The sequence below is a fragment of the Empidonax traillii genome, unplaced genomic scaffold (genome assembly GCF_003031625.1).
Source record: "Empidonax traillii isolate 1590-97213 ecotype Southwest subspecies unplaced genomic scaffold, ASM303162v1 scaffold74:size2480735, whole genome shotgun sequence".
NCBI classification, from domain to species: domain Eukaryota; kingdom Metazoa; phylum Chordata; class Aves; order Passeriformes; family Tyrannidae; genus Empidonax; species Empidonax traillii.
In genome coordinates this window covers 2,201,538-2,219,320 of record NW_020955267.1, presented here as the reverse complement: position 1 = coordinate 2,219,320, position 17,783 = coordinate 2,201,538, and the positions used below count along the sequence as shown (strand labels likewise).

General features: G+C 39.6%; 1 protein-coding gene across 8 annotated transcripts in view; it reads right to left on the bottom strand.

Moving 5' to 3' along the window:
• TTLL5 (tubulin tyrosine ligase like 5) overlaps window positions 1–17,783 on the bottom strand; it is a 133,822-nt gene that overhangs the window by 60,598 nt on the left and 55,441 nt on the right. For all 8 annotated transcript variants that reach the window (XR_003570892.1, XM_027880804.1, XM_027880806.1 and 5 more), the window contains 5 exons: window positions 16,325–16,425; window positions 14,319–14,452; window positions 13,608–13,721; window positions 12,798–13,208; window positions 10,803–10,993 (listed from right to left, as the gene is read on the bottom strand). Coding sequence is in view for 7 of the 8 variants with exons in the window: in XM_027880804.1 (XP_027736605.1) it covers window positions 10,803–10,993; window positions 12,798–13,208; window positions 13,608–13,721; window positions 14,319–14,452; window positions 16,325–16,425 (951 nt within the window). In the remaining variant the exon portion in view is untranslated. The remainder of the gene's footprint in view (window positions 1–10,802; window positions 10,994–12,797; window positions 13,209–13,607; window positions 13,722–14,318; window positions 14,453–16,324; window positions 16,426–17,783) is intronic.

Here is a 17,783-nt window from a genome sequence, read left to right as displayed (position 1 = left end):
ATACTTAAATTTGCAGGAGGAACCAGCCAGAAGAGAAGAACTGGGGCTAGCAGGCTAGGAAGTGTGAAATCTGTGTGTGTACCAAGGCTGATCTGGCCAAAGGCCTGTGACATTCCTTCTCTGCTCTCTGAGCCTACCAGCTTACAGGATATACATATGCATACAGAGCACAAGTGTTCCAGTCTCCAGAAAATGTTCCAGACAAAGACCTGCCAGAGACATTCCTGGGAAACCTGACAAACTTGCAAATTCCTTTGTAGTGTCTCCAGCATATGCATTCATTTAACAATGAAAAAAGAAAACCCAAGTTAGTGCTCCTGCTGTGGATGGCTGAACTCCTCTCTCTTCCTTCTCCTGAAAAAGTCAGGCTTTCATTTAGACACTCTCTGCCTCAGAGCTTCCCAGTGGGAGTGATTTTTATAAGGCACAATCCTGCCAGAAGTTTGATGATCAGGGTATAATCTTTCCCAACCTGAGTTCTAGCTGCTCAGCCTGGCCTGTTTGGTGACTATCTACACATCATAACAAAACCCTCTCCTCCTATTCCCTTTGGAACCTCAGAGCAAGAGGGGTTCAATTTGAGCACTGCAGAAACTATATTGGTATTTTCACTTTCTACAGCCTCTGCCGAGACCAGTTACATTACTGCTGATGCTACAAATCAGTAGTAGTAAAAGTAATTCCAGCTTCTGTGCGAACAGCCTGGGTGAGAAGGGGATGGGGCCCTACACCAGCATAGAGATGTGTGAACAAGAAGAGAAGAATGCCCCTCAGACTGCATCTCCTGCTTCTTGCTCCTCTTCCTACAGTAAGATTTATTTTTTTACACTTATTTCTTTACACTTCCCTTCCTCTCCATCAGTGGAAGGGTAACAACCAATGAAATGGTTACATAAGGAAAATAATCTGATTAAGACTTAGATAAAGTGGGTTGAGTCAAAGCAAGAGCTTACCACTGAAAAAAAACCAAAACACACCACCTCAGTGGGAAAGCATCCCCACCACATTTCTGTAAGTATTTGCTGCACCCTAAGTTTATTGGTCTTATTGCAGTCACTATGTTGTGCTATTCAGCTCTAGAATTGAAAGATGCCCACTGGGTCCTGTACAGTGTCTTTTGGCAGACTGGCAGTTTCCTTTGTGGCACTTTTCTGTTGAGGATAAGGCAGGCAAGGGTATCACACTGTGCAAAGACAGGTAAAAGAGGAGTAGTGTGGCTTCCAATATTGTTGTAGCTGATGTTAAGATGAAGCTCAATATTTTGGGATTCCTGTGGCACATTTCCACACTTCCCCCTAGGACACCACAGTGTTCCTTTCAATTCTTCCTCATTCCCTCTCCCTGGTCCTAAGGTTTAGTAAACTCATCTGCTTCTTGCTAATTTCCACCTTCTGTCCAAATAAAAACTGCAGAATAAGGAAAGTGCCCCATCCTCCTATGGATCTGTCAGTATGTTTGCAGGAATCCTGGCTGCTGGATCTTGGGTAGTGACTGTTTGCATAGCAGAGATGGAGGCAGCTGTATAGCCCTTGCCTGGGTGGTCTGATGTTATCTCTGATTAAACTCCTCAGCTGTAAGAATTGAAGCTATTCCTGTGATAGCTGGGACCTGAAATCTCACACTCTCCCTCAGAGAGAGGGGGTCAGAGCTCCCCACCACATTTCCCCTCCTCTTCCTCCTCCTGGTGAAGCTGGCCAGTTCAACACATTCTTCAGTTCACTAGCATTAATAACTAAAAAGTACTACAGCCTGGTGGATATCAACTGTAGCCCTCCCCACCAGGAAGTGATAGGGACCTCACACAGATACAGCATTGCAGAAGAACACCTTTTTACCTTACAACATACTTCAGAGAGAAGTAGCATGCTATTCACAAAGAAAAAAAACCATTTGTATCCAAGATCCAGCCACCTGCCTCTAGATCTACACACATGCTGTGCATTTTAATGTCCTCTCTGTAGAAAGTCCTGCAATGCAAGCACATGGAAATATTTTATGCTAAACACACATGAAATTTAAAATTTAGACTTTAGAATTAATGTTTGGTAAGAAACACAGCAGAGAGAAAAGTAGCTTGGATTATTTTGGTCACAGTCTTCATCCATCTGTCTATCATGAAAGGTCAGCAACTAACAGTAAGTACAAGCAAAAAAATACCCTCTTAGCTCAGCTGTCCAGAAGTCACATTGTAGCCAGTAAGATCCCTAGATCACAAATCAAGGCAAGAAAGGCAATTAAGTCCCTATCCAATGAAAGGGGCTTATGAAACTCTATCTTCAGGTCTCATTCCTCAACTCAACACCAATGTACCTGCCTTGGTTCTCCAACTGTACTGTTGCCACCTTAGGCTCATGCAGGGCAACGGGCAAACTGAGCAACAAAATTTCAGGACAATGGAAAAACTGTATTGTTAACATGCTGACAACACTGTGGGTGAACCACTATACTACACATACTGACAAACACATCAGCACTCTGCAAAAATAATTAGCAATCATCTGATTGACATAACTAGGGAAATCACTAACTTGAGATACTGATGTCCTCACAAGTGTCTCAGTAACCCAATTCCCATAAAGAAAATATTTAGCTTGGCTACACTAAAGCAATGTCGCAAAGAAGATCTGAAATATGGAAGCAGCAGCATAGCCCACGTTCTTCAGTATAAAAGATAAAAGGTCAGTTCAGAGCAATGGCCCAGATGGAAGATGGAAGAAATTTAAGCTTCCATGCATCTAACAGAGCATCTTATTGATAAGGAAAATGAATTTGTTACTTCTGTATGTTAAAACCTAGGGATCTATAATTTGCAAAATGCTCATTATTCTGTCTGAGGTAACTACAGCCTGTTAAGTTTTCAGCCTTAATGGTATCCTATTGCAGGGAGTTTCAGAAGGTAAGTATATTCTGCAACAATAACTATTCCCTTTTATTATAATTTTTATTCCAGTATCTTTCTACTAAACTCAATATCCTCTTCTTATTATGAGAAACATGAATAAAATTAACTTTATTTACCTTGTCTTCCACTGCTCTGTATAAGTCCTTCATGCCCATCTTCTCCCCAAACAAACTTAATATTTTCACTTCCTCATTAAAATTTCATTTTGCAGTTGATTATTGCAGTCATTCATCTGTGAATCCCAGCTATTTTTCCCCGAACTCACTTAAGGAATGGCAACCAGAATTGAAAACAGTTTTTCAAGGGAGATTATGCAATTCGTGCTTACATAATTACATACTATTTCCTATCCTGTTCCTTAAACAATTAAAAACTTTTGTTTGCCGCCTTTACTGCTTGACTTAGAACAGGTATCTCCACTGAGCTTTCCAAAATAAAATTAATTTCTTCTTTCCTAAAGAAATAATCTTCAGATTAGTCATTTCAGTGGTTAAAATTAATGATTGTCATATTATTTGTAAACACTGAACTTCATCTGCCAGTGTGTTGTCCAATTAATGAAGCTATTAAATTTCTTAGTTTTACTACTAATAATCAACAAAAGAACACAGATGTACTGACAAATTATTAGGAGGTAGGCTCAAGTCTGAGTTTACAGCACATCCCTAACTTCAGGCTCATTGAACACTGGGACTCCTGCAGGCCATGTTATAATGAAGGACAACAAGTTATGTCGTGTAGTAAACATGAGCTCCACAAGCCTGTGTTCACATGGATGAACACTACAGAGTAGTTAATCTACTGTAAATTCACACTCCATATTACCTTGCAACAACTTGTTTTTGTTTTCATTCTTTAGGTAATAAAATGCCAGTCCCTGTGAACCTCCTCCTTTCAAACATTTAATTTTACATTCCATGTACATTCTGTATTCTGTATCTTCAGTTATCCACTTGCATAGAGCAAACTGACAAGTTGCTCTTTTGTTTGTTGTCTGGGGGTTTTTTTGATCTATAATAAAACTTTCCAGATGCCTCGCTGGCTTAACAGTCCTTGCTAAAAACTTGTAAAAAACTTTTTAAAGAGTTTGAATTGTTCCACTGGATGTTATTTTTCTCAGTTCAAAGAATTCCAATAGATAAGAGAGGGGTTGAGTGTTTTGGATTAAGGTTTTTTGGTATGTTTTCTTCGCAGGTTTTTCCCCTGACTTACATTTATCTCTGTGAATTAAAATTCTATTTCTATTTAATATATATCTCCTAGTGAAGCAAGACTCATGACTTTAATGTATAGGAAAGTTAAAAGGATCCTTATTACAGAAAGGCCCATACATGGCCTTTCTGTCCTCTATACCAGCTTTATGACTGATTGTACCTTTCATTAGAAACTTTGCCACTTCACTGTTGTGTTTCTGAACTCCTGAATGTATATCACCCAGCCACAGAAGTCTCACAAAACGTTTTTTCTTATCTTTTTTACTAGGAGCTTAACTTCATTACCTGGCAAGAAAATGTATCTCCTCTTTACCTACTACAGTGAAAAATAATGCAAAAGAAATTATTTAGTACCTCTAATGCCCCTATCTTTCAAATTTATTTTTCTATAGACCTAGACTGTCTTCCCACTGCATTATTAAATTTATCTATCAATGGTATATTAAAAGAAATCTGATTTCCTGTGGCACCGCCACAAGTCTCCCTGGCAAATAACCACATCATTCACAAGTCTACTGCCTATGATATCTTGAAGATCTTTCCTCCCCACATCCTCCTAACTTACAAGCAAGAAGCAGTACACATTGCAGCTAGTTCCAAATTAGACTCTTGTTCACTGCTAATTAATATACATATTCTGACTGGCTAAGCAGCAGCCCAGAGCAGATATGTTGAACTCCACTTGATTTTAGCCCTCAACTGAAAGACTCTTATGGATCTTGCACTTCTATGCACTTAATATCTTTCACAAGACAGCCAAGAACATACTATATTTAAGACTAATGTAGTTGAAACAAGGAATTTCAGCAGGGGCTTTCTCTTTCTTACTCATTTTCTTATGACCTTTTGAGATCAGATACCTCCTTGTTATCCTACTCGGGTAGGACTTACCAGGTTACTGCTGGATCCTCAAAGGCACATTTTCCATAGAGATCTCTGTGTTGCTTGCTCCCAGACATACCGGGCAGTTAACTAGAGGCACACCTTTTTATTTTTGGATGCTGTGGAATACTATAGTTAGACGGTGCATAATTTAGGCAAAAATTAGGCAGTGCTTGAAAGATATGCTACGGATAGAGGTACATAACTCCCACACTTGTCTTAATCTCAAAATTAGTTTTACTACAGATTTTATGTAATCACAAAAACATCATAAATCTGTGATTTTAAATAAATGTAACGGAATAAAATTCCTCAGAGGTAAAAGCTAACATTTGTTGTTAACAGCTATATTTAACAATAAATACTCTTCCTAGAAACTACAGTGTATGCATTAATTTTTAATGTTGAATATTTATCATAAAATCATAGTATCATTTGGGTTGGAAGGGACCAAAAGATCATTTAATTCCAGCCTCTACCAGCATGGGCAGAGATACTTTCCGCTAGACCAGGTTGCCCAGAGGGCCCTATTGAACCTGTCCTTGAGTTCTTACAGGGATGGGGCATCCACAATTTCTCTGGGCAACCTCTTCCAGTGTCTCAACACCCTCACAGTAAAGGATTTCTTTCTAATATCAAGTGTCAAGTTCGAAGCCATTCCCCCTTGTCCTATCAATATGTACCCTTGTAAAAAGTCTTTCTCCAGCTTTCTTGTAGACCCCTTTTAGGTACTGAAAGGCCACAATAAGATCACCTCAGAGCCTTCTCTTCTCCAGGTTGAACAATCCCAACTCTCTCAGCCTCAGAGGAGAGGTGCTTCACCCCTCTGATCATCTTGGTGGCCTTCCCCTGAACTTGCTCCAACAGGTCGATGTCCTTCCTGTGCTGGGGACCACAGAGCTGGACGCACTACTGCAGGTGGGGTTTCACAGAGCAGAGGGGCAGAATCACCTCTCCGGACCTGCTGTCCACACTTTTTTTGATGCAGCCCAGGACACAATTGGCTTTCTGGGCTTCAAGTGCACATTGCTGGGTCATGTCCAGCCTCTTACCCACCAGCACCCCCAAGTCCTTCTCAGCAGGGCCACTCGCAATCTGTTCACCCCCCTGCCTGTACTGATACCAGAGGTTGCCCTGACTCAGGTGCAGCACTTGGTGTTTAGTCTTATTAAGTCTCATGAAATTCCTATAGGCCCACTCCTCAAGCTTGTCCAGGTCCCTCTGAATGGCCATCCTGCTGAGGGTGCACCTGATGCCACTATGTCACTGATAAAGACACGGAATAGCACTGGTCCTGATACAGACCATATCCTTCATAACATAACTAAAGATTGTCAAAACAAATGTGTCCTTAAGGCAACATCTTTCCTGCTCTTACCATTAAAGACAGCTACAAAAGTTACCCAAACAACTTCTCCTAGTCTGAGACAGAATAATACTGCTCCACTTTTCTCTCTATTCATCTCTCATTCATTCCTGCAACTGGGCGGTGAGGCATTGTACAGTGATGCAAAGGAATTAAGTAATGATTCTTAAGGATTCTAGATCAATTTTTCTATTGTATAGCACTGTGAAGGCACTCTTGTTTTCTGCAGGTTGCAAGAATAAGGATGCACTAATGATACTCGATACAATATAATGGAAAATATTTTTTAAAAACACAAATTAATAAAAGGCAAAATGTTCTCACACACTTTGTGAGACAGTTTGTGAGGACTGAAAACTGAGTACAATGGAATAAAACCACACATCAGTAAAGCTTTACCTTCCTACTATCTCCACCTCCCATGTACTAAGAATTGCACACTCTGAGTGTCAGTGTGAAGTTCCCATCTGGTTTTTCAGAAGTGAATGGAGAAGGCTGTCAAGACAGAAAGCTGATGTAATCATAAAAATCTTGTTTTCTTAAGAAGACATCTTATTCAAAGTCCATCAGATACTTACACTTAAAATTTTGCCTTTGAACATCAACATTTCAGAAGCAAATAATAAAATATCAATAACATTAATAAAATTATATCAATAAAAGTAAATCAATAATAGACTAATTCAATATAGAGGCTAGAAAACAAGAGTGTAAGAGAGGAAATGGAAAACAGGTGCTTTGGACATGGAAAGGAAACAGTGAGGAACAGCAGGGATTGGAGAGGGAGAGAGGTGGCCTCCCAGCCAGAACGACATCATCATTCCAAGCACAACTGCTGAGGGTACATTCCTGGGAACCCCAGAGACCCACACTAGTGCACGGATACTAGAAGCAATTCTCACAAAAGTGGGAATGGAAAAGAAGTTTCCCAGCTGCTCTTGGAAGGGGGTGTGCATTTCAGAGCACCCAGCCCCCAAAATACATCTGAGCACAACAAAGGGAATCAAGGCACAGACAGAGACATTCAACTCTCACATAGTTCTTGGACTTTTAAAAGAAACAGTCTACAGCAACCGTAGTATTTTCAAAATTCACCATTTCATACACCCCTTCAAATAAATGATTCTAATCTTATCATGAAACATAATTAAATTGAAATATCAAGTCCCTTTCATACAGGTATTTACAAACAAAGCAGACTAACTGCAAGTTTCTGGAATGCTTTTAAACAGTTGTATTATTTTTATTATTTAGGTAAGTAATGTTCTTTTCCAGGGATCATCTTCACACCAATTTATTCTAGAATGCTTTTGTTAAAATACTATCATATTCCAAGTGGTGTAAACAGAGGACTGAAAAGGGGCAAAACAACAATTCAGAATCTCCTGTCTAGAAATGTGTAGGAAAGTAGTGCCCTGTTTAACTAAATCACCCTGTTATTAGACCTATCTCTAACCTTCTCTCAGTTTTCAGTCCCTTAATTGTCTTGTCCCAAAGCCATCAGAGTGTCCCGACACAGAATCCCCAAACACTCCCATCTCAAGCCTTTCCCCCTTTCAGCCCAGACCAAGAGTCTTTTGACTTTCCCATTCTCTCTGGTGGTTTACTAAGTCCTCTATCTCATCTTCCTGTCTTTTCTGCCTCCATCTTCCCCTTCCTGGTTCAAACCAAATCCTGGTCTGCCCAAATCTATGATGTCTATCATTCTGCAAATTGCCTTCCAAACTGCCAGCCTACTCTGCAATGCCTGCATTTCTATTTATTCAATCCCTCTGCTTCAAATCCACACTATGCCTAGCGGCTCAAAACCAGGTTGCCCTGGTTCCAGGTTCCTCAGCAATTCCTGTAGAGGCACTTGCCGTCATACTATTATGCTTTAATTGTATGCTGATACCTCTTACTGCTCTTCATTGTCATGGCAGCCCTGTCTACTCACAAAACCCCTTGGTCCTTATTGCAAAACAGGCTTTAAAAGTCAGGCTGGATGAAAAAAATAATCAGCACGACTCTGTAAGGACACAAGAGTAGAATGCATCTAGGGTAAAAAGAAAGCCCAAGCAGTAACTTGTATGTGTTAGCTATGACCGTCAGGCTTTCTGAACTTTCTAAAACATCGCTTTTTCAATTGTGATCAAAATAATGGTCTCAGCTTAGAATAACTATGTGCCATAAATTCAGTACTGAAGAATCAGATCCCTTAAAAACTGTCCTCAACTAAATCTGAATTTTCATACTAAACAAGCTTCAGATTTCATTTCTCCAAAGAGATCATTTAAAAAACATGGCCAGGAGAACCACAGTAGAGAGCAGATGTGTAGAACTGAAAGGACGCAGGCTCAGGAAGGAAACTCAGTGTCAGATAGAACTCCAGCTATAAACTTTCCATTGACTCGTGAATTCCTTTCTATATGGATCTTTTTCATGATGACAGAGGATGACAGATTCAACTCATGTTTCTATATTTCACTACTGAAGCAAAGCCTATGAAAACACTGCATAGCCAAATACAAAATATATCAGTCAGAAAACCTACAGTGTCTAGTAGGAGCGGAGTTGTCTATTGTTTGCTTGTCACAAAGAAGGGAATTAGCACCTCCATTCTCCTACTATGCATTTCCCATCTCTTCCATGGTTAAGTATCTTGGAAGAACTCAGAAGCAAAAAGCAATGCAGACACATTTACTATGACCAACATATTTCCAGAGCTATCCCTGTACTTCATAGCCTATTTCAGACTTGTGTATACCTACACTGATTGACTGAGGGCTAAACAGATTTCAGTTGCCACCAGAATATGCTCCTTTGTCACATAAAATAGCTGTGCCCAGGAAGCTACACTGCCCTTCCCATGCAGATCTTTGTGCATTGCTCTCTAAAATCCCCCTTCTATTCTTTCTAATTTAACTAGCAGTAATTAGCCATAGTAGGAATAGAAAAGTTTAAAAATCATTTCATAGTTGCACAAATGGCTGCAAGAAGACACTGTGGTTTCTCCAGATAGACCTAAGAAACCAAAGTAGTAAGAGCAGAATGGGTAAAGAATGGTTTTAGGGAAAAAGTCTAGGAATTTATTTATAAAAGTTCCTTTCTGAAAAGACTGAAATGTATTAGATGAATTTCAAATTTTTTCCCAAATATTTGTTTAGATACTAACTTTTATCCAAGGACGCAGTTTCCATCATATATTTAACTTTCAACAAATCAGCATTTCCTGATTGTCAAAAATGTTTCACTATCAAGTTTTTTTGAACAGTTTTACTGACAAAGTTTAACTTAAAACCAGCTGAGAACCAGACTGACAGCTCTGAGTATTACTGGACAAGCAAACAAGAACAATTTGCCTAAATAGGATCTGGCCTGATACAAGATCAGTCCTCAGCATCACGAGTATATTCAGTGCTCACATTGTCTGCTGAGTCCATCAAAATGAAGGGGCTGTGCTTTTCTGACTTATCTGTTAAAAGGTAAAGATCTATCTGCAAAGAAAAATCCTTCAGCTTCCTAGAGTTATAAATGCATCCCACATTTTGAAATAAACATACTGCCAATCACGTAACAGATATTAAAAATCCAAATATATATCAATAAAACTGAAAGAAGCAAAAAAAAAAGCAAATAGCAGCAGCTGTTGCAACTATTAAACATCTCAGAAAGCTTAGCAAAACAAATTTAAAACAATACTTCCAAAAAACAAGAATTAGAAAGAAGACATTTGAAATGTTTGTCTCTAGCAGATAAAGAGAAAAAAAATTATTTTCCAAGGCAAAATGCCCGTTCTGGATAATCTTCAGTTGGCAGCTTAATTAACTAAGAAATGTCCAACTTGAACACCGTTGATGAGCACAGCTATAGCATATGATGAAGAAAAAAAAAGTGTATGTGTGTAGCCATTTAGGACATAACTCAAAAAGAAATATGAAACTAAGTGGAATTCTACCAGAACTCAATGTAAGTTTGATACATATCACCATGTTTAACAACGGATTATCATTTCCCATGTTAGTAAGCACTTCATTATGTCTTTACAATGTTACTGGAATATAGAATTTACATCAGAACCCATTCTGCGGACTTTCATTCCCAGCACTGTGATGACACACTGGAGCAATGAGGAAGCAAATTGCATGGAAGCACAAATCTGAAACAACTTGGTTTTATTGTTTCACAAGACAAAGCGTGGATTTCATTTTTATACCGTATTTTCTAATCCTCTGCCCAGTCTCACTTTCTCCTATAAAAGGACCTCAGCAACTTTCTCATCATCTCACAGAAAATCAAAATTCTGGTTACTGTAAACACTTCAAAACAACAAGATGACAGTACCAATTTTCATGAGATTTACTCCTTATAGCATGTCTCAGCCCAGCCCAGTGCTGACACAGAAGTCTGTAACAAACTTCTCTCTTGCACAGGGACTCCAGTTTTAGTGCTTACATACCTGCTGTGTAAGGAGACTGATGTGGCTTGGTGGGGAATACTGACAGGCTGCTTGCTTTTCTGCCAACTGCTGCAGTTCCGCTGCTGCCATACCGGGGCCGTGACATTTGCCCTGGGAAGAAGTATATTCGGCTTCTTTTTGCATCCTGGCTGAGCCCACACGCTGCCCATTTGAACTGCGATGGCACAAACCTATCAAACAAACATTTTGATATGCTTAGCCAGTGCTATGTCAGACTCTCTCAGCCTGCTGATCACAGAGACAAAAAAGCAGATATGCCACTAGGAAGAATACAGAAGAATACAGAATACCTCTATTCTTCATAAGTATTGCCTCCATGAGCAATTATCAACTCCAGACCCATATTCTCTTTATGATAATGTATCTAGTGGTACCCAATTCCAGAGAATTTTGGCTGCTCTTACCCAAGTTAAATCTATAATGTTTTGGCCTAAAGACAAATGGATCTCTTCAACTAAGCTATTCAGTTGGGAAGTAAGATTTATTTTAATGCCAGAAAAATCACAGTCTTCAACTTCCTCCTGAGGGGAAGAGGAGGGGCAGGCACTGGTCTCTTTGGTAACCAGTGACAGAATCCAAGGGAATGGCCTGAAGTTGTGTCGGGGAGGTTTAGGTTGGATATTAGAAAAAAGGTTCTTCACCCAGAAGGTGGTTGGGCACTGGAACAGGCTCCCCAGGGAAGTGGTCACAGCACCAAGCCTGACAGAGTTCAAGAAGTGTTTGGATGATAGGCACATGGTGTGACTCTTGGGTATGGTCCTGTGCAGGGCCAAGAGCTGGACTCAATGATCCTTTTGGGTCCCTCCTAAGTCACTACAGTCTGTGATTCTGTTGCCAATATATATAGCAACCCTAGTGAACATGTCCTGACCCTGACACACAATCTAAAACAAATACATATCATCATTCAAAATACAAAAAATTAAGTATTATCAGGACCACAGCTCTTGGCCTATGTGTGGTTCCCAAAACATTCCTAATAGATTATAGTCTGCACCCAAATACCTACAGTTTCTTCTACCCTTCAGATTCCTTACACTCTAAATTTGCATTGCTCAACTATGTTCTATCCCAGCATGACAGATGAGAGGTCTCTAAATCTTGGTTTTAGGACACTCTTGGATATGGCAGTGCTGAAACACCCTACAGAATGAGATACAGTAATGAGTCACTATTTTTGGAGGTCTTGACACACCTTTAAGTATTCAACACCTACAAGGTTTCATTACAAGATTTCTACGCTTGATAGAAGCCAGAGAAGTAAGAACAGCACACAGAGGACAGACTTCTGCTAATAAAAACAATATTAAAAAAAAAAAAATTGCTGAAATCAGGTAAAATCACTAAAGTAAAATTATTTCAGTAACATAATAAAGAAAATATACAATATGTAATTTCCCAGCTCTTTTTGGAACAAGTTCAAAGGCTGAGTTCAAAGCACAAGACTGAAGGGAGACTTTATCACTCTCTACAACTACCTGAAAGGAGGTTGTAGTGAGGTGGGGGTTGGCCTCTTGTCCCAAGTAACACAACAAGAGGAAATGGCCTCAAGTTGCACTGGGCAAAGTTTAGATTGGATATTAGGAAAAATTTCTTCACCAAAAGGGTTGTCAAGTACTGGAACAAGCTGCACAGGGAAGTGGTTGAGTCACCATCCAGGCAGGTATTTAAGACACATAGATGGGGCTCTTAGGGACATGGTTTAGTGGGGGACTTGGTAGGACTTGATGAAGGATTGTTTGACTTAAAGAGCTTAAAGGTCTCTTCCAACCTAAATGACTGCCTGTTCATCTGGGCAGTAAAAGGGCATCTCTGGCAAACAAGGGCTGCATCCTGTACTCTTACTTCCCGTGAGAAATTTAGCACCATTCAACAAGATTAAATTCTAGAAACATAAAATTTTTACCTACTCCAGAACAGAGATTATCCCATTTCTGTATTCAGCTAGCAGGTTATGCATCCCAGAACACTCACCTACTTTTGCAGAGGATGGTCGGGACAATCTTTGGCTGTAGATCTGAGCAGCTCTCTGAAAAGATGAGAACGGACCAATGGTGTAGCTACCAGGACGACACCGATGTAACCCTGCAAGGCTACAGGTCTCACTAGACACTGGGTTTGTGAAGACAGAAGAGCTGTCAGGAGCTGTGCTCTGCAAGGAGGGTAGTGGGGGTGGGGACTGAATCAGCCTGGGAGCAACTGGAGGAGCCAGTAATGAATGGTGACCATCCACCTGTGAATTTTCAGAGGCTGCAAGCTGAGATGGTACCCAGGAACTGGTACTTCTCTGGAACGTGGCACCAGAAACAGAGGAAGAAGTACTAGAACGGCTGCATCGAGGTAATTTCACTTCAGCATTTAAAGAGAAGGTGGGTCCTTCCGGAACTACAGAAAGATAATGAATGCACTATATGAGAAAAAGCTGCTTTTTAAGTCCTTCGATAATATCAACACACATATGCCTCTACTCAGACGTACTGAAGCCAAAATAACCTTATCTACCAGCAAAGACAAGAAAAGGCTCTACATGATAAATATCCTCTTTCAAAGCCTGCCATATCTAGATCTTCCCCCCACAGAGGGGCAGCTAACTCTTTCCTAGTGCCCACTTTACAGTATCTTCTACTGTGTTTAAAAGTAAAACCCGAAGAATCTTCCCCAAAATTGGGCCTTTGAATCTCTCAGTTGAACCCAAAGGTTCCAGTCTTTGTCTAAAACTGTATTAGAAACAGTATATACCTTTGATTTTTTTTTGTTGATGATGACTTAAGCCAGTTCACTTACAGTTTGATTTAATTTCTTTGGGTTTATAGCCTTTTAGTGTTCCTTCTGCAGGCACATCTGCAACTGAACTTTTGGGATGATCACCTTTTATTTTTTCCACCACCTCAGGATGCTCTAGAACAAAATCAAGGCGTTACAAAGTAGAACATTGCAAACTGTGGTAGCAGAACAAGACTACAGAATTAACTTTGCCATAACAGAATTTCTTGTTAATATTTCCTGTAGACCATGCAGCTTTATTGATGACAATTAAGCTGTCATGTACAGTAGCATGCACTACTGGATATATGTCTGGCACTGGTCTTGCTTCCATGAAATGCCTAATCAGGCTAAAATGTACAGTTTCTGCCCTCTAGTCAGTATGCTCACTGTAGGCAGCACAATTCAGGCCTTAATCTCTTTCATCCCTTTCTTTGATTTCAGGTTTCTATGTTCATTTTAATTCTTACTGGCTTCAGTTTGCACATTGTCATTTCAGTCATGAGCCACCATATCTAGTTCCTTATAAATGCTAGTCAAGATTCATTCCATTTCACTTCAGGCAACAAAGTCAGGAGTGCAGTTACTCTAGTCTTCACATAACAGTGAGTTAAAAAGATACGTAACCTCAAAACCGAACAACACTATGGAAGAGTTCTTCTCTTTTCACAGACTGAAGTTAAACTAGATTTGTCTCAGCAATATCATCTCAGATTTGCCTGCACAACTTACCACTTTGGGGCTGCTTCTCTGACTGGCAACTGCTGTTGCTGTGTTTTGTGCTTGCGGATTTTGCTCCTAGGAAGATACTTGCTGATTTGTTTTTGTGTGTGTAAAATGTCAGTACTTCCTCCAGGTCACTTTCACTACAATAAAGAGAGAAGAATGGATATAGAGTGAGGATGCTAAGCTTTTTTGCATTCATGTAAAAGACAAGACGTGATAAGGAGACTTGAAGAGCTGAGTGGAAAAAAAAGGGTAAGACCAGATAAGCTAATGCCTTGCTCAGTTCTGCAGGGTAAGAGCAGAAGGAAAGCAACATGCCTTGGTTAAACCTGAGAATCCCACAGAAATGCCATCATCTTAAGCAGTAGAAAATTCAAGCCTGCCAGGATAAATAAAGAGCAAGTGAACACTCCAAACACATTTGGGGAGATCTGCTCAACAGGAGAGATTCCATTCATGGTTAAATTTGTGAATCTTCCCCAGGTGCTCTTTAGAACAAGCAGCTACCATTTCACGAGACAATTCAACTCAGCCTCTGTTTTATAGTCATTAATAGTTTCTACTCAGCAGTGGGGGGAGAAGAGGAAAGAGAAGGGAAAAGCTTGTTAATAAGCCAAAATTGCAGGACAAATAGAGCAGGCAATATTTTTGTGAAACTTAGAAAACTTGCATATGTTTCTCATTTTCTTTACAAGAAGAAAGCACAACTGCCCCAGTATCCTAAACATCTATTGGTCCCAAATCAGTATCATTTACTTGGCCATTCTTATTAGAGCTCATGCAAGCTGTAATTCTAATTGTTTTGATTTGCTTTCCTTTTGCTTTATAGTGTTGCCTCAGCACTAGTGAACGGCTACATGGCAGAACAAACACCAAAAGCACGATGTATAGTGCCAGTAACACTACAAGAAAACATAACACAGGAATATAAATTAGAATAGCAGCAGTTAGAATCCTTCAAAATATCCTCTGCATATCACATGTAAAACTAGTCTCATCTAGCCTGAGCTTTGGTAAAAACAATGTTTAAAGCTGATACATTGGAGTTTGGACCTTCAGGGCATGCTGCAAAGTTCACCTTTTCTCCCAAACCAATGAGAATAGAGGTGAAAAGGAAATGTAAGAATGACAAGTTGTTGGTGAAAAGGTGCTGTAAGCTTTTAAGTGAAGTTAGCAATATAAGTATTTGCTTTTACAAGGCACTAAGGACACTCAGAATCAATGGTCGTAGCATACGTGTAACTAAACACAATGCCAACCATGTGGTATCCTCTCAGATTCTGTCACTGGTCACCACAAAGAAGAGACCAGTGCCTGCCCTTCCTCTTCCCATCATGAGAAAGTTGTACGCTGCAACAAAGTGTCCCCTCAGTCTCTTCTCCAATACTTAACTATTTTCAAAATATGCTACCTACCAGACTCTTTTAAGGCAGATAAAGTTCCGAGACAGAAAACACTGCTGTTTCATTGTGAAAGTAACTGCTTGCACTGAACTGCCTTAGCAGGCCAAATTAGAGGCCTAACTCCCATCCTTGCTCATCTCAAAGTCCAGACCTGAGACTTCCTGAAGAAAGGCAGCAAGCATGAGAGCAGAAACTTAAGCATCAGAGCCGTAACTACTGCTTGGCCTCAGCAACTCAAAAGTATTGCTGTATTCCAAAGTATTGCTGTATTTACTCCAGCATCACAGAAAAGAAGACCATTAGTTCACCAACATCCGTCTGAAATTTACACAGACCAGGGCAACCACTGCTGTCCTTTTGGAAGCTACTTAATGGTCAAAACATCTACTTTTTGTCCTTCTCTATGCACCAGACGCCGATGTTACAAGTGTTTGGCTGCTGGAAGGAAGACAAGAGAAAAGAAAAGTTTTCTATCCCCCATAAGGAAGAGGTCCTACAGTCAGTAAAGGTATCTAAAGGCCTTTAGATCCATCAAATCGTCTTTAGAATAACCTCATCACCTTCAGGGCTTGGAGATCCTTTATCAAAGCAAATAAAATCTATTCTTACCTTGCTTTGGTAATAAAGTTCTGAAAACCTTCAGGATTCACTCCCTCCTCCTCCTCTTCCTGTTTCTTTTTTGATCTTTTCTGAACCATCTGCTCCGTTTCCTGTTAAAAGCAGTATCAGTAAGTGTCTCTATGTTCCATGGCATATCTACAGCTCCAAGAATACAAAAAACAGTTGCACAGGATCTAAGAAAAAAGAACGTCAACTCCAAAGAGCCAAAATATAAGTACTTCACTACATGCAACAGCATGAATAAGTACAGAGAGCCCCAGAGACAGCATCCTAAGCATACACTAAACTCTTCATTCTTCCACCTGACATAATTTATTTGCTGAGAAAAGATCAAGCCTTCATAAATATGTGCTGTTCCTTCAAATACCCTCTTTGCTGGGACATAAGGAAGTATGAAGGAGAAAAAAATTAAAATCATTATTTACAGATATTAGGTCCCCTCTCTACTTTTGTTGTTTATGTCACAAATAGAGTTCATCAAAATCGCTTTTATTTCAGCATTTGTCCCAAAAGTAGACAGATATTCAGGAAGGAGGGAAAAAATATAAAATTATACTAAAGAAACTGAATCAAGGACGTCTATTGATGACATCCACATTTTCCACTGTAAACTAGTATTTCTCTTGAGTTAATCTCTTTTGTCATGCAGCCAATTGCTGAGGGCTTATATACATACCAAAACCACACTGCTTTAGCAAAAACTAAGAAAGTAAAACAGTACAGGCTGTGGCAAACATGCACTTCTACACTAAAATATATCGGAGTAAGTGGTAAGCCTTTGCATGCGAAAATGGAAGCAGGCTCTCAGATACAAATGATCTATTTTACACAAGTAGAACTGGCTGACACTAGAGGTTGTATTGATACAAATATTTTTATTCATTAAAAAAACCTTCAGGCCTGTCTAAAATACCAATACCAGTTTAAAAGCTATCTCTGACCAGATCTCCATTTCTGCCTGCTGGTACCCTGAGCATTGCCAGAGCAAAACAGATACATCTTTTGAAAGATAACTCAAGACAGGGAAGAAAAAGCCGATATAGAACACGTCTCTACCCTTGACTACTTAAGTAAATGTCTGGACAACATGCCATCCTTTTTACTTAGTTTGCTGGAGGTGGTATTTTTTAATTCTGTGTCATTACAGAAGATATTCAGTGGCTAGTAGGAATCCCTACTAAATCCAAAGTTACCAGCCAATGAAAGAAGTCTATATATTGGAATCAGACATCAAAAAACCTCATAGCCTAACCATCTCTCAGTGGTTTAAAAATGTACGCCCCAAAAGTATCAAGTGATATGTTCTCACTTGTTCTGAGAAAATATGTTTATGCACTGATTTATTACCAGTTGCACAGCTTTATTTTGTGAATTTACTCAAGAGTTAGCAGAAAATCCTAACGTTTGAATACAATTTGAGTGGAAATTATATCCAAAGCAGCTGAAT